At 39.3% G+C, this 22,583-nt stretch overlaps 1 protein-coding gene across 1 annotated transcript in view; it reads left to right on the top strand.

Annotated features, from left to right (window-relative positions):
• MTHFD1L (methylenetetrahydrofolate dehydrogenase (NADP+ dependent) 1 like) overlaps positions 1–22,583 on the top strand; it is a gene marked incomplete at both ends in the record, with an annotated part of 146,005 nt that overhangs the window by 21,297 nt on the left and 102,125 nt on the right. Inside the window, 7 exons of the mRNA XM_080341821.1 lie at positions 2,130–2,209; positions 2,931–3,028; positions 7,469–7,642; positions 16,661–16,797; positions 18,043–18,089; positions 20,201–20,308; positions 21,216–21,290. Of these exons, the coding sequence (XP_080197947.1) occupies positions 2,130–2,209; positions 2,931–3,028; positions 7,469–7,642; positions 16,661–16,797; positions 18,043–18,089; positions 20,201–20,308; positions 21,216–21,290 (719 nt within the window). The remainder of the gene's footprint in view (positions 1–2,129; positions 2,210–2,930; positions 3,029–7,468; positions 7,643–16,660; positions 16,798–18,042; positions 18,090–20,200; positions 20,309–21,215; positions 21,291–22,583) is intronic.

The raw sequence follows: 22,583 nt of genomic DNA, 5'->3' as shown, positions 1-22,583 counted from the left end.
CTACTGATTGTGGAATCAAGGGAGTGCTGCTAGTGTCTTGCAGAAAATACTTTACATGTAAATGTATAGAAATGAAAAGTTTTTGAACCAAACTTAAGAATGCAAAAATTATTTGAGATTTGATGTCAAGCTCCTTTGCCATCACTTCAAAGCTGAAGTCTATTTGGTTTAAGTATGTTAGTGGAAAATTCAACCATTTCCCCACCTCTTCCCTATTCTAAGCTGCCTGAGCAGACAGGTAGCGCATGACAGGAGCTGTCACCCATCCACACAACAGGGTATAAAGAGATGGGCAGGTGGGGTGAGTCAGAGGAGGGAGCACAATGCCTGTGATTCAGCTGATCTTCTGGCCATAATCCAAAGCGGAGAATGCTGTTCGAACTCCCATCTGGAAAATTTATCCTAAGAGAGCTGTTGCAATCCTGTAATTGTCTTGCTAGTTTGTGTATGTGTGACTTTCACCTCTACCTTCACCTTCACCCCTGTAAAAGCCTGGTTAGTCATTTGTGGGGTGAATGTGTAGCATAGACAGCCTGAGAGAAGTAGTTTATTGAAGGGAAATGTCTTATTCTGATATGTATTTACACACATGCTAGCTCTGCCCTGATAAAGAACTCATATTCAGCCAAATCACATAAAAAGTCGAAATGTTTCTGTAAAGCACAGCTGTCTGAAAGGGGATTTGAAACTTCATTCTTCCTACTCCATTTGTCTCTTTGGCAGCTCTCCCAGCCTGGTCTCAAAGCAACAACAGTCAACTTCTGACTGTGACAGACTGTTCCAGTAAAACTCTTCTGTCTGAGACTAAAACTGAGCATCTCCAGAATATTTTTTTCTTTTTTTTTAATGGCAAGTGTTAGTACAAGTAGAAGGACTTTTCAGAGACTTTCTTAATTAAGAGTTTAATGTCAGGATGACCACCTTCTGCTTGGTTAGCTTTGTAACTGAAGTATAGATGCCTGCTAGCAAGAAAGTTTGAGAGAGGATTAGAAAACATACTGAATGAGGCAGATGTTGCCTGCAGAAAGGGTCTCTTGCTCTCTCAGTGATGGGTGTGAGAGCGTGGGCTGGGCTGGGGTGCTGTTCTGGCTCCCCGTGCACCTCTGCCAGTCCCTCCAGCTCCAGGTTGAGGGTTCTGTGCCCAGCCACCAATGGGACCCATGTCAGGAGGGGGAATTGTGCAAAGCAACGTGAGCGTTTTGTGATCTCTACAGATGGGATAAGTAGAGCAAGAGCTTGACTAGGTCAGGGTTTAGCACTTCAGTTCCCCTGCCAGGGGAAAAGGATAAAGCTGTCAGCATACAGTTGTTATTTTTTATTACAATAATGTCTACGCCCTTCAGAATGCGACTAGGGCTTTGATATGCCCACAGAGACTACGATGTGAATCTTGGTTAAATTGCATCTAGATAGAAGTCAATAAGCAGCAAGAAGAACAAGCCAAAAGAAGGATTACAGGAAAATGACAAAATAATATGTTTAGTTAGGGTAGCTAATGTATGATCATTATATGATAAGTTGCCACTAGAAACAATTACAACTGGCTCTAAAGCTGGAGTCACTCTGATTTGTGTAGACTCTTCAGAATACCTACTTTTAATGTCACATTGATGAAGATAACTTTTGCTGCTCAAAAAATTTTGCATATTCTAAGTCCCATTGGATAATAGTCCTAAACAGTATTTTTTGTTCTTTTCATTGTTCTGTCTCGCTGTAATGGATGTGTGGAAAAGGAGAGTCTTTACCATGCTCATTTAGGTGTTCTGTTTAAAAATATGTGTAGCTTTTCAAATCCTTGCTGCTGTCTGATTTTTTTTTTTCTTTTTTTTCCCCAAAAGTAATTGTTTGGATCCTGGAATTCATCTCTTTGTTTTCCTTATTTTCTTTTTCAAGTATATGTATGCTTCGCCATATGCATGTGTGTGTTGGCATACAGTTGCTCTCTGATATCCACCCTCGTGGGTGATTTCATTTGAAGTATTAAAGAAGCCACCCATAATTTTGTCAGTGACACTGTTAAATTTCAAGTCAACATTCACAGTTTTTTTGTTTGGACACAGCTTTCAAATACACATGCTCCCACTCACAAAAGCTTTGTGATTTATTAGTATAATACTTCTACTTTACAGAGAAACACAACTATGGCCAGCAAAACAACCATGCTGCTGAAAACGCTGTTGGTCCTCTTGCAATAGCAATGCGAATGCAGGTTAGTGCAACTTCAAACATTGTGAATTCATTACTCTTTCTGTAAGTTGTAGAAATTGTATCTGCAGTTTAGGTTTTAGGTTTTGTTTTACTCTTTTGAACGTCTCACCTGCTTTCCATTTTAATAGCAACTCTTAATCAATTAGTTAGGGTGAGTTATGCCTGTTACATTTAGTTAGAGAAAGGTAAATTAAAAATCAAATGTCAAAATTCCGATGATTGCAGTAAAGCTTGACAGAAGCACTTGTATCAATAGACTAACATAACTTAACATGGTAAGACAATGGAGATTAATGAATTATATCTGCACACATTTTTGTGGTGTGATGGATAGAGGGTCTGAAAGTTCTTTGTTTTATGTGGAAGCAGCATGACTCAGTCCAGGAATAATTAATATCTTCCATTATTTTGATGGTGTGAGAGAAGAATAGTAGCTCTCCATTTTACCAGAATAAAATCTCCAAGTACCTAATTAGACACTTTTCTCTGCCACTAAGCATGTTAATGGTCTTGTTTCTTTTTGAAATTGGACAAACAATAGGACAGTAATAGTGCAGTGGTTTTTCTTTTCTCTTAAAAGCATTAAATGGAAAGATTTTTAAGCTTGTTTTCGGGTTAGCCTTTGCCATAAAGTTATTTCAACATACTCCTGAGATCATTTGAAATTAGTGTTGAGCGTTTGTGATGCAGCTGGTGTGTGCTGCTTTTTTGTTTAAAAACAGAACATGGTAAAAAACATGGAGCGATGGATCCAGTCCCAGCACTACAGGAAGTGGGACGTCCGCTGCTTGAAACTGCAGCCCCTCACCCCAGTGCCCAGGTAATAAGTGCTTTTTTATGTTAACCAAAAAAAAAAAAAAAAGAGTAGGCAAGTGTTAAATGTGACAAGGAACCTAAAAATGGTCCATGCCTACTTATTTTTTAATCTACTTATGTGGACTACATGTTGTGCTGTTTTGTTTTATGCCTCATTGTGACGATGGCCTTCTGTTTCCTATCAATTTTTACTTTTATGATATGCACTGGAGCCAAGCTTCATTTAATGAAGACCTAAAGCTGGAAGATTTCATTGAGGGAAGTGAAGGCTTGTGCAACATCAACAGAAATACAAAATACAAGAAGTTCCTAATCACTAAGCCCTAATGTAGGGGGGTGTTTATGGATCTTGTTAAGGTCCAGTGGTTTCAATGGCATTTGATCTTGTGTTTATTTTCTTCCCTCAGTAGAAGTACTTTCTTCTGCATTAGACTATTAAATTCCTGTGAAAAGCAGAAAACATATTTGTTCTTATAGACAGAATCTTTCCAATCAGTTCCTGTCATTCACCTCCCAAGGTTTGTGTCTGGGCCGTGGGTATTTTGCTGACATCTTTGACATTGAGAGCAGTCTGAGTGATTTGCTGTGCTAAAGTGCTTTGCTGTGTGCTGGCTGTGTTGGGTGACAGAGGAAGCAACCAAGGACTTGAAGTGAGGTTCTGCCACATAGGAAAACTTCAATATTGTTTTTGTGCATATTTGTGTGCCTGCTCCTGGGCCATACAGGGACCTCACGTAGTAAGGAAGGGAGAGAGAGCTGGGACTTCTCAGCCTGGAGAAGAGAAGGCTCAGGAGGATCTTTTCAATGTGTATAAATACAGTGCATATAAAAGGATACAAAGAGGATGAAGCCAGGCTTATTTCAGTGAAACCCAGTGACAGGGCCAGAGGCAATGGACAGAAACTGAAACACAGGAAGCTCCATCTCACCATCAGGAAACACTTCTTTTATTGTGAGGGTGGCCAAGTGCTGGCACAGGCTGCCCATGGAGATTGTGGAGTGTCCATCCTTGGAAATATTCAGAAGCCACCTGGACACGGTCCTGGGCAACTTAATTGGCTCTAGGTGGCCCTGTGTGAGCAGTGGGCTTGGACCAAGTAACCTCCAGAGGTCCCTTCCAACCTCAGCCACTCTGTGATTCTGTCATTCTGAATCCTACTGCTGTGTTTTTGGAAAGCTGTAACAAAATGTTTTCTAAGCCTTTTGATTCAGGTTTTGCTGTCTCTTACAACAGTTTAATGGGAATGGATGCAATTGTAATTTAAAACAGATGCAAAAATAATGGGTTTTCTATCATACTCAGGGGTGCAACAGGAAATAAATGCTTCAGCCTTTCCTCAGCCAGAATGCAACATTTCTAGAATTAAATCCTGAAAAATCTACCCTTAAATAATACAGTTAATATGTAGATTGGAGCACGTGATGTTATGAGTATGATGGTGAAAAAACTCTGAAAAAAGTATTCCCAACCATCTCTACGGCATTGTGTGTTTAGTACATAAATATTTTCATAATTAATATATAATAACATAGAATATAACCAGTAATAAGACTTTGATAACTCTGTAGCTTTGTCTTTTTTTTCTTTTAAATTTAAAATAACTCATCAGATGGAAAGTATCCTGCAATAAAATGTAATCTTACAGTAATACACCACGTTATGTGGAAACAGATGGAGTTTTCATTGAAAATGAGGCAAAGCTGCTTAAGCACTAAAACTAGAAACATCTGCTTTTTGATTTCTGTGAGATCTGGGTGTTAATTGATGTTTTTCCAAAGATATTTGAAATGTAATGCAGTATTTTCTTACAAATATGCACCAAAAGAAAAAGTCCAGCACACAGGCTGAGTAGGTGTAGAGCCTTCCCCCATCTGTTAAATTTTCCTGTATTTTGTAAATTATGATATACCATTGTTGGTGTTGGACTTCTCGCTTAACAGTGCTCAATCATGCAGAAGAACCACTGTTGCAGATTTCCAGCAATACTGAGTAATATAACTTATTGGATAATTGGTATTTCCAATATAGATAATACCTTGTCAAACTAAAAGACCTAGCTACAAATATAGACTTCTAAATGCTAGTTGTAACCAAATCTTTAATTTCCTGTGTTTCAGAAAATACTTCTACTATTAAATCAAGTCCAGTAGACCAGACTTAAAGTTTTCGTATGTGTTGTTTAGCCCCAGTAGTAGTTAAGGTATAAATCTTAGGTTAATTCATCGTGAAATTATGTCTTTTTTCACCTTATTGTCTGTATCAGTGTGCAATCTGTCATTAAAGGGTTTCTAAGTTGTTAAAAGTCTAGTTGCCTTGAAGGTTCTTGAGGGAATTTCAGATGGGAAAAAATGGCAGCAGTGGTTTTACCAACAGAGAGCTGTTAGCATCCACTGTCAATTTTACTTGACATGTGAAAATATTTGTAATTTTATTTATCTAGAAATCTGTTACCTTTTAATTTATTTATAAGTGTACAGCTTGATTAGTTCTGCTTCTTGCACTTTTTTGCCAGCAATGGTACCTACAGAGTGGGAAAAGCCTCATTTGTGACCCAAGAGATGAGGGAAATAGAAAGGGCTGAAGTTGTTGTGGGGAGTCTTTATAGTCTGGCCTGAGATTCGAAATAATAGCTTCTGTCTTTTAGTAAAGAGGCTGATATATTTTGTAGGAGGAGAAAAAAAAGGCAGATTAACTTTCTGTCATGTTAGTCTACATCCTTCTGCCCTTGCCAAATACATCAATTGCTTCAATAAGAGAGTAGTCACCCTACAAATTTTCTGTGCCTTAAGGGACTACGCTGTTATCAACTTACCAATATTTTTCTGAGATTCAAGTTGTTTTTATTTAGAGCATTCTGAATGAAAACTTTAAAAATTCTTTGTCATGTGGTGTTTGTAAGCTCCTTCATCTTGTGTCCTTGATACATTTTTATGGGTAGTTGTGTTTGAAGTGATGCATAAGAAAGCCGAAGGTATATCCTTCTATGCAAGAGGATGCACTGAGTATGTCTTTGAAAGAAAACAGATTCCAGGTTGGTAAATGCAATTAAATGGTCTGCAGCCCAACTGTTCTGTGCTGTGCCCCTGTAGTATTGGATGATGTCAGTGTTTGGATGGATGCTTTCTAGGTTTCACATAGCTGTTGCATGGTGTAAACGTGGGATATTTGTGGAATACCTTCAGAATTAGAACTGAATAATGGTCCCAGTTTAGGATATCCTCAAAGAATTGCAAGCAATTAAGTTGGCACAAACTGATAATTTGCTGGTGGATGGAGAACAGCCGAAGTCCACACATGGAGTTAAGGTCAGGCAGTAGTTCTGTGTTCATCTGTGAATACTTGAGGCCTTGCAGACTGCCTGAAAGTTCAGAACGTTAGTTTTGATGCCATCATCGAATTATATCTTAAAAATATTGTAACCAACTGAAACTGCAGGAAGGAACTTAGCCTGGTTAGGCCTAAAGTAATTAATCTCTTGGTAGTTTTTTAACTTGCTCTTGGGGTGATGCAAGCAATTCCAAGCCAAAGGAGACAACTTCTCACATCTTGTGTTCTGCGCCTTGGACTTCACTTCCACGGGATCTTGCAGCTGCTGAACACTTACGTGGACGTAAGAGGCAACCAGGTCAAGCTCACAAATGAAAAATCCATGAAGGAGTATTAAATCCAAAGACCCTAGGTGGTCTAGGTCAGGAATTGCAGATACAACAGCGTCTTCCAGCCTACAGTCACCACTCCTCAGGCAATCTACCATGTGTGTTTGCTCCATGCTTGGCCTCTTGCCTCAGCTGCCACTCACAGCCCTTGCTGGAAATAGTTTATAAGTTCACTGCACTTCTTGCCTGAGCCCTGTGCATTAAACTCGTGCAATGTGGCCATTTTCAATTTAACTGTCTTTATAAGTGCATGAGTTGATCTTCAAATGCCTTGTTTCCTTTGGTGCCCTCACGGGGGAGTAGCGAGGCTCAGCTTGCTTGGTGGAACCCTCTGATGAAAGGCGCCACATGCACAAGATCGGGCTTAGCTAATGTGTTTGTGTGACTGTTGGCCAAGGAATGTATGTGCATTTCAGTAAAGCGTATGTGCTGAAATATACTAGGAGGGAGGAGAAGAAAAACAAAACCAGAAACATCCATTCCAGTGGGACATGCTTGAGCATCCAGCAGACACATCTCTAGCTTGATATGAAAGCATTACGTAATAGTTGGAATCTGATTAAACGAGAGAACTCTGTGAAATTCTAACAATTAACAAACACTGCATGATATTTTCAATGTTATATTAGGTGTTAGCTAATATTTAGGTTTGGTTAATAAAATGTGAGAGAGGACTGAAAAACTGATTACAATAACCCCATTGTTGGAGTATTTGCTGTTGTTTTGTGCTCTGTCGACCACCTAAGCTGAGAGAAATCTCCTGGCTCCTATTTGTTTTCTTTTCCAGTGATATTGAGATTTCCCGAGCACAGAGTCCAAAAGCTGTTGATGTACTTGCCAAGGAGATAGGATTGCTTACAGATGAAATTGAGATCTATGGCCAAACCAAAGCCAAAGTACGTTTGTCCCTGCTGGAAAGGTTAAAGGATCAACCAGATGGAAAATATGTTCTAGTTGCTGGGTAAGAATGCACAGTAATGTCATTAATGTCCACTCTTTCCACTCATAATAATATGAACATGTGGCTTATATCTTTTCAATACGCTGCACAAATACGAACCCTGAATGTTTTTGGCTGTATGTTGCTCTCTTCTGAAAGTGAGCAGTTTCTGAAATTTTTTGAAGTAACACAACTTTTATGTGAAACCGTTATTATTGAGGCAAAGTATATTTTATAAAAGGTAGTTTGTTTTAGGCTTTTTAAATGTTATCTGTTGATATGTGGGGTTTTTCTTGCTGTTTTATCAGAATTCTAAGTGTTTAACTTCAATATTTAAGTCTCTGTGTATTGTGGCTGTTTATAAACAAACTTTAACAGAAGCTACAAGCTAATCTGTTGATATTAACAATAAATTCTTTTTTTTATTGAAGAAGAGATTACAAAGTTTAAAAAGCCATGTTTTTTCTCTGAAATGTAGACATGTCTCCAGGCAGGCTTATCCTGCTCTCTTTTCCCACGATTATAGCAAATGCTTTGCTCAGCAGGAATTATGCGCTTCTCTTCAGAAGAGCTACAGGTTTTTTCTGCATTCACTGACACAACATTTTTTCGCTCACCTGGTTTGCTAAGTGGAAACATCTTATTGTGAACAAACATGTGAGGGGTTTCATTAATACTTATATTGCAATGTGTTCTTTATATTCTGAATTAACTTCATTGCTTTCTCATAAGTAAAGCCAATCAGGATTAAAATATAGCTTTAGGCTGATCCGGAAGGAGAAGACTGTTCTCAGCTGCCTTGACCTACCAGTTCCTCAGTTGGGGTAATGTTTTGCAAACTTCTTGCTTTACTGCCTTCCTATGGGGACAACCTGGATTTCTGCACTATCTGAGATGAAGCTGTTGTAGACTGAGAAACCTGGTGTTACGAAGCTGAGGCAGGCAAGTTATGAAGCCATCTTCAGTGCTGTGTGACAGAACTGCAATGTATGAAGATGTCCTGGAGGACATTGGAACAATTGTTTTAGAGAAGGAAACAATAGCTGGTTGAGCCCCATTTCTTTTGGTAGAGTTTTATTTTGTATTTTGCTGCTTTGGAGAAAGAAAAGCAGATTCAGTGTGTGGCTGAGCTTGAAGAAAGTTCCTACCGTGTGCAGGTAGCACAACCGTAGGCTGATGTTGTCAACTGCATCAGTTGGGTGCTGTGCTGCAGGTTATGCCAGACTTCTCTAGCAGCAAAGTCTCACAGAAGCAGAGTTTATGTGAAAATATCTGGAGGTGGAAGACAGCATGATGCAAAGCCCCATTCAGGTGGTTTTTAGTTGTCTAAGGTTGTGTGGACCAGTGCTTATGTTTCTTCACCTCTTCACCCCACTTTGGCTCACAGTCTTCTTCAAGGAAGGTCTCTCAAGCACTTTTCTGAATGCTGATTTGTTGGCACACAGAATTATATATACATGTGGATGAAATGGGAAGTTTTGACTAACAAGATGAAAAGCTGGCAACAAACAGAAAATTGTATCTTCTTTAGTTTGTATAACATGTCTAGAGACTGAACTGTGTTTCACAAACAAATGGCTGGATTTGGTACCTACACAGATTGATTATGCAGTATGTTGCTATTTGTAACTTCTCTGAAGTCATTCCATCTGAGGGGTGAGTACAAAACCACATCTGCTGCAGTAGGAGCATCTGGGCAAGGTGGCTGCAATAGTGGGAACATTCTCTTCTGAGAGAGTTCAAAGTTTGACTTTGAAATATTGTACATATAAAGTATATATAGAATTTGTGTTTATGTGCTCACATTTGCTGAACTGACTGTAGCAGGCAATTATTTTAAGAAAAGTGAGGAACTGCATCTGGTAGGGGAACATTCAGTACAATGAAAACTGGACACTGCTCAGGTGTGGAAATCGGGGCGTAAAATAATACCATCAGTTGCTTTCTTCATCTTCTTCCTGCCAAGGCACGGCCAACCAAAACCTACGGTTTGGATAATTATATTTGTTCACAGTAACCAAAGACATTTAGAAATTCTTCTAGAATGCAGTATAGGTCTTCATAATAAGTTTCCAGTGCTTCAGAGGAAGCATTTAAGATATATGCTTATACTTCAGGGTATTTGACATGATAGAAATATTTTTTATGTATGATGTGGGCTTTTCATATGTGAAGGGAGTGAAAACTGTGTGTGTGCATTCAACAAGCTGCAAAATCTCCAACCTTCATCCATGTTGCAGTCAGTGACATTTGTGCCTGTTTAAATGTTTCATGATTACTAGGAATTATAAATATTTGCTGCAAATGCTCTTCTAGTTTATTCCTGATGTGCTAGAGCCCAAACTTGTTGTTCTGGATAGTGAAATGCAACCAAATCTGCCTTTCTATGCCTAAGTATAGCTGTATTTATGACATTTGAAAAAGTTGCTACTAACTGGAAAGCCTTTTTTGTACTTTCTGAATGCATACAAGTACGCCTAAATGGCTCATTCAATAAATACTGTGTATGCTGAAAAATTGCAGTTTATTTAACAGATTGTGTCACCCAAAAATAGGATGAAGACTTAATTTCTTCATAACATTTCCATTTTCTTTTGTGTGGAAAGCATTCTTTTCACCTTTTCTCGTTACCACCTGTTTGGGTTTTTTGTGTGTGTGTGTGTGTGACTTTTTATTATAGGTTTCATGTTAAAACACCTTGGGGTCAGAGCCACAAATTATCATATCTCTCTTGGGTGGCAACTGCCTGTCTACAGGCTTTTAGTGTGCTAAAAAAATAATATGTTGCAGGATATTTTAACTTGAACTGCCACCCATTCACTGCAAGCTGAGAACATGCAAGTGAATAAAGCTTGTGCATGACCTAGTAGCTTAGTGCCCAGGGTAACTTAATCATGCATTCAAGCACGTAGATAGCATATTCGTAAACACAGTATGAAACTGTATCTAAAATTTGTTAGGATCTGTGTGTGTTCCAGCATTTTGTTTTTAAATGCTCCAGTGCTGTGGCTTTTACCAGTTAATTCTGGAAATGTATTGACTTCAGAAATGTAAGCTGAGAAATAACATATTGTGAAAAAATATTAAATATAATGCTGCTTTTAGTAAGAATTGTGTTGGATTTTGAATGCTGGCAAATTCAAAATCAGAACTTTTCACCTAACATGAATAGATTGTTTTGTGACAAAGTACCTTTTGGTAAGATAAAAATAGAGAGAAATAAATAAAAACTTAATGCTTGTACAAGTTGTATGATGGTAAATATCTTAGAGACAGAATTTTCAGATATGGAATTGCGTTTTACTTCTAATGAGTGCATATTGGATTGCATTTCTCTTCGCTGTATTTCTTGGGTCACAAGGTGCTTAAAAGAAAACAAAAATGGTAGTCATAGCAAGCAAACAAACAAAAAACCAAAACAAATAATAAGCAGGGAAAATATCACTGTCTTGATGCACTGAAACATCTGACAGTCCAAAGCAAAGTCATGGCTGAGACAGTTTGTCATGTGTTCATCATGTCAGTGCACAGCTTCTGATGGGGATTGTCTTGGATGAGTCTCTGGCTTTTGAGAGTTTGCAGTTATGGTTTCCTAAGTCTGTTCCTGGCATTTAGAGAACAAGTCTGATGAGGAGCAGCTGAGGGAACTGGAGTTGTTCAGCCTGGAGAAAAGGAGGCTGAGGGGAGACCTTATTGCTGTCTATACCTACCTGAAAGGAGGTTGTAGCATGGAGGGTGTTGGTCTCTTCTCCCGAGTAGCAAGTGACAGGACAAGAGGAAATGGCCTCAAGTTGCACCAGGGAAGGTTCAGATTGGATATTAGGAAAAATATCTTCACCGAAAGGGTTGTCAGTCATTGGAGCAGGCTGCCCAGGGAACTGGTTGAGTCACTATCCCTGGATGTGTTTAAAAGATGCATAGATGAGGTTCTTAGGGACACTAAACATGCCAGTGTTGGGTTAGTGGTTTGACTCGATGGTCCTGAGGGTCTCTTCCAACTGAAATGATTCTATGATTTTAGCTTCACAGTGATCACTGTGCTTTCATATCTGGAACTCCAGTCCCATTTTGAGGATGCCATTGCAACATAGTCATAATCTCACCTCAATGAAGTGACAGGAGTCATCACATTTCCATGCTCAGAAATAAATTTCTGATGGTCATAATCTTGGGTGGGAGATGTATGTAGGTGAAGCTGTCATGTGCGGGGACTTGATTGCCCATGCCCTCCATAGCTTGTCTTTGCAGGATTCCCTGTGGATCATAGGAATGATGGACTCATTAAAAACTATGAAATTGCTGATACTGATGAGTTGAGGATAGGAACTTTGAAAGAGGAGAATTGTCACATATCCAGTAAAGTTCTTGCTGGAGTCACGACGGCGGGGGTAGCTGTGAGGAGGTTACAGCTGGTGCAGTGTATCATCTCACTGGTTGTTTATTTTCTCTTTGGGAGACCTTATGTAGCTTTCCCACAGAAACAGCTTGGCTGTAAGCTAACGTGATGTATAACAGACAAACAAAAAGTCTGCATATTCTTATCTTTGTTTTGATATACATAAAGAGGGAAAGCTTTCCAATGTTATGGAAAACTTACTTTGCCAAGGAGCTGGTGACTGCTTGGTAGGTGGCAAAGTAAGAAGTTTTAAAGAGGAAAATTATTGTGGGCTTTCTGTGTTTAGATTGAAAACATATTAAAGACATTTGAAGAATAATGGAAATGGGTTTAAAAGTCTCTTGGAGTTCATTACTGTATTTTAAATGAGTTGGTTTGGGTTTTGTTGGTTTTTTTTTTCCTAGATTTGCATAAGGTCAAAACACAGTATTGCCCAGTTGAGCTAAAGTTAGCCATTGGCGGTTGTAACTTTATACTCATGTGAGCAAGTGACCTAAGTTGCAAGAGTGTAGGCTCAGTAGTGCAGCCAACAAAAATGTCTCAGTGTCCACAAAATAACTGAAGTGGATGGATTATTGTATTTATAAAAACTGATCAAAGTAGGCCAGGTACAAAAGGGAAGATATTTTAAATAAGTTTTCTAAGGAAATCATTTTAATAGAAATTTCTTTTAATTTCAGGTGTTTTTTTATTTTTTTTTTTTAAATGATATTTAAAACTGAGGTTCTGGTAACTATTGAAACTATTAAATAACTGTTTAGTTCTTAAGGTTTATCCTGTAGTCTTCGGGCTGCTGCTGAGCTTCTGAGTACCAAAGGTGTCCTGCCCAGGTGTCTCATATAAGATGAGAAGTCAATCTGCCTCCACTGAATAGTGTGATATGCAGAGTCCTCACATTTTGTTTATTCTGTTAGGTGGAAAGAGACTGAAAAGTCAGGTTCCTGGTTTTGACTTCTCAGAGGTTTGTGTCTATTCCTATCTACTGCAGTAGATGAGTTTTCTTGGAAGAGTGTCACCCAAGTGCTGTGTAGACCATTTATAGAAGTCCAGTTGCTGCTTTTCTTCCTCCATCACAGCCGCCTTTAGACATTTTGAGCCTTTAGATATTCATCTGAGCAGCTCTAGTTCCAGGAAAACTAAGGAGCACAGAGCTTCGCAGAAGGGAAAAAACAGATTGAAATGAACAAACCCATCTGAGGAACACATTTAAAGTGTAAGCTGTTAAGGCCAAGAAGATTTGATGAAGTCAAGCTGCTGTCTGCAATGACATGTCCACTTACTGCTGCAAAGCTTTGTGTGCTTGCATGAGTACCTTGGTGAAAATAAGCTTGCTCTAGTTCATTTTTACCCCCACTTTGGTGGTGGCTGGTTCTCCCAGAGTGCCCCATTTTCAGCAGAGACGTGGCTGATGCAGTGTCAATGTACTAGAAGTTCAGCAGAGGCAAGATCTGTTCCTCCCAGTTTGATGGATGTGCAATGGTGTGTTTCTGTTTTCGTTCTCTGGAAAAAAATTCTTTCTCATAGAAAATTCCCAGTGCTTTCTGGCTTATTTTACAGTAATTTTAGAACAGGCCAGCGGGGTTACCTGAGCATTTTAGTAATGTGGCGCTTGGTTGTGCGTATCTTCTGCCACAAGTGGATATTATTCTTCATGCAACTACAAACATGCCTTCTGGTTATGGATTTGTCAATTCCAATTTGCTTTCCTTGACTGAACAGTGGGATGCATCTTTGATTTTGCTTGTTTCATAGGAGCTGTAGGGAGTCCTTTTGCTGCTAGGCATGCCAGGCCAGCCTTCTGCTGTGTTTTGAACTGGAGTAAATAACCTAGAGAAGGTACCTCTGAATTCTCTTGAATGTGAACTTCATGTGTCTGGTATTCAAAAAATAGAGGTAACCACCAACAGGATGCACTGCCAATACAAGTTGCTCTGTTAGCAGCGCAGCCATTGTGTGCACTGGTTTTTGGGGGGGGTTTTGAGAAGACCTTTACTAGTAACTTCCTGTAAATAGGTAGAGGTGTCTTTTTCGTAGCAGTATGGTTTGCTTTTTGGTGGTTTTGTAGTTGTTGTTCATTTTTAAATAACATCTTAATAAGTCTTTAAATGAGTGCAGTAATGCCTCAAGTTTACTCATACATTCTTTAAATCTGACTTTAATGCACAGGAATAAGAGGATCAAGTAAATGAGATTAGGGCAGTTGACAAAAGTGAATGAGACAGTAGGAGAACAAGGAGAAACAACACTAATAATGATTTGAATGGGTTTCGGGCAACCAGTGTTACAAAAGTAGTCAGGAGGGTGAAAGTGAGTTAACCTGGCTGTGGTGCTCTGCAGGAAGCATCTTTGAACAAAAATAGGGATCCCGGGACAAGATGGAGATGACAGAAATAGTGGGAAAAACAGAAGCTATCATTGCAGGAACAGTAAAACTGGGAGGGCTTGCTGTTGTGACAATGTGAATGAGATTTAAAAGTACCTGTTCTCCTAGGAGCTGCATACACGAAAGCAGCATTCTGTGCTCCTGTAGTAGATCAAGAGGAAATAAGAAGGCATAGTGTGAATAAAAAGAATGACACAGACCGAAACTGCTTTTGAGAGTAGATAAAATGGATTCTTCTCAGGATATGCTCCAAATCTCCCACCTTTTGTTGGCCCTACGTAAATATTTTACTAAAATCTGCGAATTGCATTTTAAGTCAAGGGAGTGCTGTTCTAGGAAGGCAAGATGACAAAGCAGTCTGGATAGTAAGTTACAGATGATGCTTTAGGATCTAATGGTTGGCAATCATGATGTTATAAACATGTGAAAAAGTAACTAAAAACAAATCTCCAAATTAAGTAACCCAAGTACTACATGTTCATACAAGAGTAGTGCAAAGCTATCAGCAGATAAAATACTATTTCTGAAGAGTCTCAGTTCAGGGAATCTCTTATAGATGTACTAAATCCCATTGATTTCACTGGAACTTGAGTTAAAACGTTAATTTTCTGAATAGGAAAATTATTTCCTAGAACAGTATAGAAGTTGTTAATTTGGCTTGCCTCCTATTGCCCAAATTTTTCCAGACATATCTAACAAAGGCTTCTTTTTTAACAGAAAGCTCACGATCAGATGTTGATATAAAACATAGATTTGTGACAAATTAATATTTTTCATGTGTTTACATTTTGTGGAACAAAGAAGAGCCTCTGCCAATCTGTGAACTAACTGAAATAAGCTGAATCTTAAAGGCAAGGAGGTAACACAGGTGTCTTCTTGCATTTGACAATTTTACGGATGTTTTTACACCATTTAAATGATCTAAAGATAGTGATATGTTGGAAAAAATACTAGCTGGGAAAGGAAGTGTTCCTAATTAGAGCTAGATGGTTTAGGTCAGGTTTTGAAGAAATTATAGGATAAGTGTTCCTCTCTGACTAGGATGCATGTGCATGTTTGTATTTCCTTGGGAATGAACATCAGTTCTTAATGTCAGCTTCACTAAGGCACCTGCTTCTCTGCAAGTACTGAAGACACCAAAGATCTAAATGGTTACACTTTGCCAAAAAGTAGTATTTGTTTTAGAGTGGTGTGAGTGGCAGAAGGACTGGGGCTTTCTTCTTTTGCCAGTCAGAAGGAGAAATGCAGTGCCTCAACTGAATCATTTTAATGCATTTTGGAGATGTGAGCTATGTTCATACTTTTAAGGAAGGAAAAAAATAAAAAAAAGAAGAAGAAGGGAAAAGGCCCCAACACCCCTCCCACTTTTAACATGGATCATGAACAAATGTGCTGACCTTGAAAGCAGCGAAGACATCACTTAAACTGAGGTGTTTCTCATTCACGGAAGGCTGATGAAGTTTTCTACTTGCAAAGTCAGCTGTCTTTGTCCATTCATTAAAGGGACAAGGATAGTCTTTGAGTGGAGATTAGACTCTCTGATTCAAGATTGGATGGATGTCTTTGTAAAATTCTGTCCTGATTCAATGATAGTCTAGATGTGGGATTTGTAGCATGAGGTTTTTGAGCTTTTGTATGGGAGGTCGGATGGTAATCGTCCCTCATCACCCTTAAATCTGCAAAAACATCATGAAACACAAACATAAAATAAATAATGTTCTGTTGAATATAGTGACTTTTATGTCCTGTTTCATTTAAAAAGCAGTTGATCTGTCATTGTTGAGGATTATGATGACATGGAAGCTGGAGAGGGATAGATGAGCTCTACAAACAAAAGTGTTGGTTATTTAATTTAAAATGTTCTATTATTTCATTTGAAGTTTGAGCAGTGGGAACAAAACATCTCATGCATTACTACAGAGTATCTTGATGGATGGTTTCTTAATGAAACTAGTGAGACTTTTGTGCTGTAATAAAAATATCCAAATTCAATATATTCTTTTTAGAACTTTTGCCAAAATAATCTTATCTTTTTCTGCTATCATAGTAAATTGCTTAAATAGAAGACACATGTATATTAGCATTCCAGCTTGAGCTAGGGGCTAACATTGTAGCAGTATTTTTGTGGAGATAAAGTAATCTTATTGAAATTTGCTGTACAAATATTCTTCACTGAAATAAAAAAACTGTAAGTTCTGATATCCATAGCCAGGCTGACATCAGCGAAGAATTTGATTAATCTTTTTTCTTATTTTGCTAGAATAACCCCTACACCCCTAGGAGAGGGGAAAAGCACAGTCACAGTTGGTCTTGTTCAGGCGCTTACTGCACACCTTAATATTAATTCGTTTGCTTGTCTGAGACAACCTTCCCAAGGACCTACTTTTGGAGTTAAAGGTACATAATATTTGTACATTCTATGACTTCTTTAAAATTAAAAGGAAATACCGTTTGTTAGTTTTTTCTTTTTTAATTCCTTAGTTACTTCAGTAACTCAGTGGATTGTCTGAATGGTAGCATATTGGATTTTTTATGAGTATATAACTAATAGATAAAGGTTTCTTGCACACATCTTCCCATGCAAGGTTCATATCTATGTTCATGTACTTGTATCGATAATGCAGATAAAGCCCAAATACGATGAAAGGCATGGGGATATGTTAGCCAGGAGGAGTTTTCTGCAAGTACACACCCCTTCCAGCCCCTCCTCTGCTTGGAGACTCACTAAAGATGTCTCTAAATTTTACTGTTTAATTCTTCCTTGAAAAAAGAGTCCTAAATTCCCTTGTATCGATTGGAAATATCTAAGCTAAGGAAGTTGGCAGTTGTGCATATGGTTCAGCTGTGTCTGCACCTCACCCTTGCTGGGTCTGAACCTCTTTCTGTTCGTCTGAGTTGTCATCCCTACTCATGCGCTGCTACTTTTTTGCCTAGAAACCCTTTAAGAGCCTGCAGGCCAGGTAAGAGCCAGCCAGAGTTCAAGCCTGTCTCCAATGCTGATAGGAAGTAATGCAATCTTTTTTTTGCCATTTCTCAGCTGAGATTGGTGCCTAACTGGGCAAGCACTCCCCATCTACTCTACTTTGCTTTGCTGAAGTTTAAGTTAACAAGTTTGATTTCAGCTGGAAGGCTCCTGGTGCTTGGTGCTTCTCAGCCAAGACTGGTGCATGTGAGTGCTTTAATCCTTCCACTCAACTTGTGTGTAGGCTACAGTGAACTCCTTTGCCTGCAACCTAAGGAGCAATTGGGATGGAGCACTCAGGCCAGGGTGTGAAGGTTTTGTTCAGAAGCAGTGCTTGCTCGTGACTGCTACATCTTTCCACTCAATAGCTGCATGTGCATGACTGTGTCCTAAATCCCGGGAGGAGCAGACGGTAGCCCTTGTGTAGCCTAAGTCTGGGCCACCCATCATGTGTAGGTTTTCATTTCAGATCAAGAATTCCCATTTTACTGCCTGCTGAAAAAGCCAGCAAAGTGTAAGGAAATCCCATTTCTTTGGGTACATCGTTGATCCCCTAATAGAAATCAAAGCTCTGAGAAATGTGTAATCAATGGTGTGTGTTTTGCTTTGTGTATTTAAGGGTGGTTGTTTTTTTCCAAAGCTGGTGTGAGTCTGATGTGACCATATGCTTTCCTGTGCAGGTGGAGCAGCTGGTGGTGGATACGCTCAAGTGATTCCCATGGAGGAGGTGAGACAGTGGGGTGGCAGCTAGTCCCTGTCCCTCTCGGAGGGGCGGGAAGGCTGAGGTGGCCGCTGCGGCACTTGGTCAGTGGCAATGGTCTGCTCGGAGAATTGGAGAGGTCCTTGCCATCTCCACATGCCTTTTGTGTGACAGGGAGGGGCTGTGGAATGGGGGTGCAAAAACATTGCACAGATACTGTACATGTTTATAACACCTCAGCTATCCTTCAAACGCTTCCTGAGAAGAGGGCTGCTATCTACACCTAACATACAACACAAAGAGTTGGCTACTGCTATTTTTTTCATTTCATATCCCGATCTATTGTGAAAGAGAATGAGAAAGCATTACTTTTCTGGTGGAGTAGAAAAAGGCAGAGAGGCCCAGGGCAGGTGGGTTGGGGAAATAAGTTTTTCAAATGTGGGTTTAATATTTCTTTTTAGCAGAAGTCACTGAGTGCAGCAAAATGGACTTGCTCTTAGCCAGGCTGATCCTCCTGTGGTAGTGTGAGACATGCCCAGAATACTGCGGAGGGGTGAATACCACAACTTCTGCTGGATAAGTAAAAGGAAGTTAATTTGGCTCCACAACAGTAGTGAAACGGAGAAGCCTCCTGAGAAAAATTGTTTTTCAGAGGTGCAGGCTGTTGGGGAGCTGCAGGGGCTGGGCCTCCTCATGGGGATGGCCGGGCAGGGCCTGGCAGCCAGTGCCTGCCCAAGCCCCAGCCAGAAGCAGCAACTGGGGCCACTGGGACAGCCCCAGCCTGGGCATTGGGCACCTCCCTGGGGATGGGCTGAGGCTAGGCAATTGTTTTCTTACTCCTAAATTAATCCGCAGCTTTCCTCTACCCATAAGTAAATGGAATTCTGTTTCTGGCGTTATGCCAGCTCTCTTTGAAGGATTCTGAAAATCACATTGCCAGCTTTGGAAGGAGCCGGCTAGGTGTGTGCTTTCAAAATGCTCTCACTGTAAAAACTTTGATATTCTGACAGAAGCGTGCACCCTTGCCTGGCACAACATTCACGATGTAAAGCTACGTGATCCATGCATTTATTGACAGGACACCTGTCGAAAGGACAGAGGTGAAAGCTAGACCACGTGTAGTGTTTTTTGTCAGTTGGCTGCAGTCATCCACCCTGGGTGCCTTCCTTAGCCCTCCCTTCCTCGTTCTCAGCAGGATTAGCCATGTGCCGAGGAGCTACACCACTCGTAGCTGTCAGCAGGGGTTTGTGTTGCTTTCCAGAGTGTAAAGCACAAGCAGATTCTCTGGGCAATGGGACATGTAAGGATAGTATAGCTAAGTCTATGCACATATTCACAGCACTTGATTATTTCACCCCAAAAGAATCTAATTTAGAGCTCAACAAAACCATGGATCGAACTAGTGAACTACCACCTTGAAAGCACACAGCTGATCTAAACACAGCCTTGATGTAGTGCTTAGTTAGAGTTTTGATCCTGTTGCACATGAGTGTGAGCACAGCCAAGGTGCCCCTCTGCAGCCAGCGCTGCAGCTCAGTTCAACCTGACCTTCTGCCTCCTTCTGTCACAGGTACATAAAAAACCAGAGTGACTACATAACACAAGTCCTCATCTAATCCAATCTAAGCCGCTGATTTCAGATTTTTCCACAAAATTTTGCTGGGCAAACTTTATATCAGCAAAGTTCAGGCCTGATTATCTTGGGGCTGTTCTCCCGTGTTCAGCAGAAAGTTCAGCCCCAGAGCCAGCACGTGCGGTGTGCTCTGGGGGGTTCCACAGAAATCTACACCTCGGCCCCCGGTCGTTAATTAATACTGACAGTAAACTGGTTTAGTATTAATGATGTGGAATCATAGCCCTGGGCTCTTCATTCTTGAATCATTTAGCAAAGAATAAAGATGTTCATGGCTTTGTTTGGCTAAACTAAGGGTAGTTTCCCACATACTCGGGTGAAAACAAGTCGTTCATGTAGCTAGGTGTATTTTCAGCCTAATAGTATTTCATCTACACTGACAAGTGACTAATCAGAGCAGCAGCCTCAAGGAGATAGCAACAATTGTTGCTGCTAATCTGCCTGAGATTAATAAATTGAGTTCAATGGTTTCTTATAAAAAGATTTTGTTGGTTTCACCTTCTAGTTCAATCTTCATTTGACTGGAGATATTCATGCTATAACTGCTGCAAATAATTTGCTGGCTGCTGCTATTGATGCTAGGATCTTACATGAGAACACTCAATCTGATAAGGTGAGAATTATTTTCTGATATCCACGTGACATTTTTTCTTTTCAGATTTTCAATAAACTGCATTTCAAAGCAAAATAAGTTGATTCTATTTTTATATTTTCACTGTGTGAACAGGAGCTATTTCTGAAGCCATTCTAAGTTCTGTTGAGAAATTTTGCTTATAGAATATATTTTTCTAGCAGATAACTATCATAAAGTAGTCTTTAAGTTAAAGATCTTCTGCCCAGAACATCGTCAATTATTTCAGACTGTACCAAATAGTCTGACAAAGTATGTTTTCTCTATATATATATTTTTAGTAATTTGTGTACTCTTTTCAAAGTTAAAAGTTACACTTCTGATGCATAGTTGGATATGATGTACCTTAAGAAGAAGAAGAGGTTGTGTGGAAAAATAAACTAGATCCTCTTCCCTCCACTGAATCTGTTGTGATCTTAACATGAATGCTAACTTCAGACTTTAAGGGGAAGGGAGAATGTAAAGGAAGGAGCCTCCTTTTTTTGGCTACAGTGTTAAAACTGAGCCAGGTTGTCATATCCCTTCTACTTGGTCCAACACAAATATGCATTTAAGCCAGTTTGCAAGTGATAGTTATAGTTTGAATAATCTGAACCTTGGTTAAAGTCTAAAGGGTTCCCAATTTCCAAAGTAATAATTTTGTTGTGTGTGTAAAACATAGAAACAAGGTAATTTTGGTAACTGGATTTAGACTGTTAAATCATAGACAGTGCTCAAAAGCCTACCACCTTCTCAGAACTGTTTTTAAGTTGCTAACCAGAAGTCCACTTATGTGGTTGAGAAATTCTTACTGAAATTAGACTGAATAATGCAAAAACATTACCTTTTTATGTAACTACTTCCTGGTTGTAACTTTTTCTTTCATTAACTTCTCATGTGTTTTTTCTAGGCTTTGTATAACAGACTGGTTCCAGTAGTTAATGGCGTGAGAGGATTTTCTGCTATTCAACTTGCCCGTCTGAGAGTAAGTTGTTAATGCAGCCTGTCCTCAATTATAGTATCTCTTCATAAACACACTCTCTTCTGCAACTTCTTTAAAGTTATTTGATGTATGAGACTGAGACTGTATAAAACTCCCTTGTGAATTTATCAAGTCCAGACTTTTTTCTGAAAGCATAGTCCTTGAAGTAATAGTATCTGGGTCTGATATTATTTTCATAACTAACATTTTTGCTATTCTTTTCTCCTGAAATAAACCAATAATATTTTTAAATGCTATGTCTTTCCTGATGAAATATTAAAGCTAGGGGTTTTTTTAAATGCTTTCCCTATTATGGTAAAGTTGCTTTTGAAATCTCATATTCCTTGGTTTTGCAATATTTTCTGGTTTTGAAAGTTTATTATAGCATATACTTCTGGGGTTTTACTGATGCCAGTTTGACAATCTTCTTCCTTTGAGGAGCAGAAGTACATTTGTGTGCATAGTATATTTCTGCATCTCATCTCGCTTCCTGAATGCTTCTAGAAGATCTTCCTATGTAATTCATGTATGAATAACATCTCTGGATTTGAGACTGCCATTCTGATAAATAACTAGAGAGCAACACAGCCCACTGGCATAGGGGAAGGAGAATATGAACCCCTTGAATATGACCCTTAAGGAGATCTTCAGTCTTCTGTGTCCAGTTGCATGTGTGTTGTTGGCTTTTGAGTCCCAACTGGTGGTGTTTCAGAGTCACTGGATGGGAATGGATAGCTGCCAGGTACACACTTGGAATTGGAGGGTGGAAAGCAGGATAGAGGTAACACCAGCTTCTGTTTTGGAAAAAAAAACAAACTAGTTTCTCATAACATTTTATGCTTTTGTGCTGCTCATTTGAATGCCAGTAAGCTAAAATGTGGGTGATGCCTGCTTGCCTCTGTGGCAAAGTAGATCTCACAGAATCTTCCATGAGACTTTTGGAGTATTTTCATTTTGTCCTTGTTTAGATTGTGTGTAGGGGAACAGGTAGGGGAGGAGGGGGAATGTTCTTGGCTTTGTAACATTCAAATACTGGCATCATATTTTCCAGTATAACTGAATTCTTTTGCTGTGAATTATTTTTAGCATAATGATTCCTTATACCTAAAAGAAAAATCAAATGTAAAAAAATATCTTTATGGGATGACATTACAGGTTTGGTGTTTTGTTTTTTTTTTCAAAAGAGGATTATTAAGATTTAAATTCCTCCCTTACATGTATGGTTCGGACTTATAATTACAGAAGGTGCCATGCAATTTTTTTTATTTTCAACCTCCTCATCTAACATCAGGACCT

Source organism: Nesoenas mayeri (genome assembly GCF_963082525.1).
Source record: "Nesoenas mayeri genome assembly, chromosome: 3".
NCBI classification, from domain to species: Eukaryota; Metazoa; Chordata; class Aves; order Columbiformes; family Columbidae; genus Nesoenas; species Nesoenas mayeri.
This window is presented reverse-complemented; position numbering and strand designations above follow the sequence as displayed.